This window comes from Orycteropus afer, unplaced genomic scaffold (assembly GCF_000298275.1).
Source record: "Orycteropus afer afer isolate SDZICR_OR568_19922 unplaced genomic scaffold, OryAfe1.0 scaffold00006, whole genome shotgun sequence".
Classification (NCBI taxonomy): domain Eukaryota; kingdom Metazoa; phylum Chordata; class Mammalia; order Tubulidentata; family Orycteropodidae; genus Orycteropus; species Orycteropus afer.
In genome coordinates this window covers 15,670,861-15,672,325 of record NW_006921593.1, presented here as the reverse complement: position 1 = coordinate 15,672,325, position 1,465 = coordinate 15,670,861, and the positions used below count along the sequence as shown (strand labels likewise).

At 62.7% G+C, this 1,465-nt stretch overlaps 1 protein-coding gene across 1 annotated transcript in view; it reads left to right on the top strand.

The window, feature by feature from the left end:
- The window catches only part of ELFN1 (extracellular leucine rich repeat and fibronectin type III domain containing 1), a 2,459-nt gene extending 2,121 nt beyond the window's left edge, over positions 1-338 (top strand). Inside the window, exon 2 of the mRNA XM_007943051.1 lies at positions 5-338. Within this exon, the coding sequence (XP_007941242.1) occupies positions 5-338 (334 nt within the window). The remainder of the gene's footprint in view (positions 1-4) is intronic.
- The last annotated feature ends 1,127 nt before the right edge of the window (positions 339-1,465 follow it).

The following is a 1,465-nucleotide window of genomic DNA, read 5'->3' as shown; positions in this document are numbered from 1 at the left end:
CGCCCCTGCCGCCGCCGCCGCCGCCGCTCGAGGCCCTGGGCGGGCGCAGGGTGTCCATCCTGGAGCCGCTGGCCCGCGCGCGCGCCCGGGAGCTGGCCTACTCCCAGCTGTCGCCGCAGTACCACGGCCTGAGCTACTCGTGCAGCCCCGAGTACGCGTGCAAGGCCTCGCACAGCATCTGGCGGCGCCTGGGACTGAGCCGGCGGCGCCCCCGGGACGACGAGGAGTTCATGGCGGCCGGCCACGCCCTGCGCAAGAAGGTGCAGTTCGCCAAGGACGAGGACCTGCACGACATCCTGGACTACTGGAAGGGCGTGTCGGCCCAGCACAAGTCCTGAGCCCCCGGCCGGGCTCCGGGCCCGCCGCCCCGCCACAACTCGTGACACCCACTGGACCAAAAAGGAGCCCAGAACTGACCGCGAGCCCAGCGGGCGCTCACCCGCACACAACACACACCGCGACCCGGGCGGGGGTGGTGGGCCGAGCCCGGGGTCCTCTCACCGCGCGGAGCGGCTCGTCCCGTACACACTGTGCACGCACACACACGCACACACACACACAAGGGACTTCCGAAAACTGTGGCTTGGGAACGGGGGGCGGGGGGTTTGGTTTTTCTCGTTTTTTCTTTTTTGATGATTCTTGCTTTTTTTCTTTTTCCTGTTTATTTTCTTCCTTTTTTTAAAAAAATAAATAATAATAAAAGTAAAGTTCCTTTAAGCAGACGTAGAACACCAGTCGTGGGGGGCGTGGGCCCCTGGAATGAGCCCCAGTCGTGGGGGGCGTGGTCCCCTGGAATGAGCGCCAGTGCTGGGGGGCGTGGTACCCCCTTGAACTTCAGTCGTGGGGGGCGTGGGCCCCTGGAATGAGCTCCAGTCGTGGGGGGCGTGATCCCCCCTTGAGTGTCAGTCGTGGGGGGCGTGGTCCCCTGGAATGAGCTCCAGTTGTGGGGGGCGTGGTCCCCTGGAATGAGCGCCAGTGCTGGGGGGCGTGGTACCCCCTTGAACTTCAGTCGTGGGGAGCGTGGTCCCCTGGAATGAGCGCCAGTGCTGGGGGGGGTGTGGGCCCCCCTTGAGCTCCCAGTCCCTGGTTTCCCTAATCCCTCGCCCTCTCTCTTGCTTCTCCACTCCAGGAGCCACCAGAGAGGGGGCATGGCCGATGCGGGACGGGCGGGGGTCGTGGCTGCCCCAGCGGCCGGCTCCGGGGGTGGCCGGGAGGGGGGCAGGGCTGGGAAGTCTGTCCGCCAGCCCAGTCCACGTTGTACGCTGTAGTTGTTCTATTGTACAGAAAAAAATTTCTATATTTGCAATGTTTGCTGTAAACCAAGAAAGAAACAAAGAAAGAAAAGACTATGTCTATTAAAAAAAAATCTGCAAAGGAAAAAACCAAACACTCGTTTGTGTGGGCTGTTGATTGCGGGCATCAGGGAAAGCTGGGGCCTCCTCCCTGGTTGGTGCAGGGTGGGTGG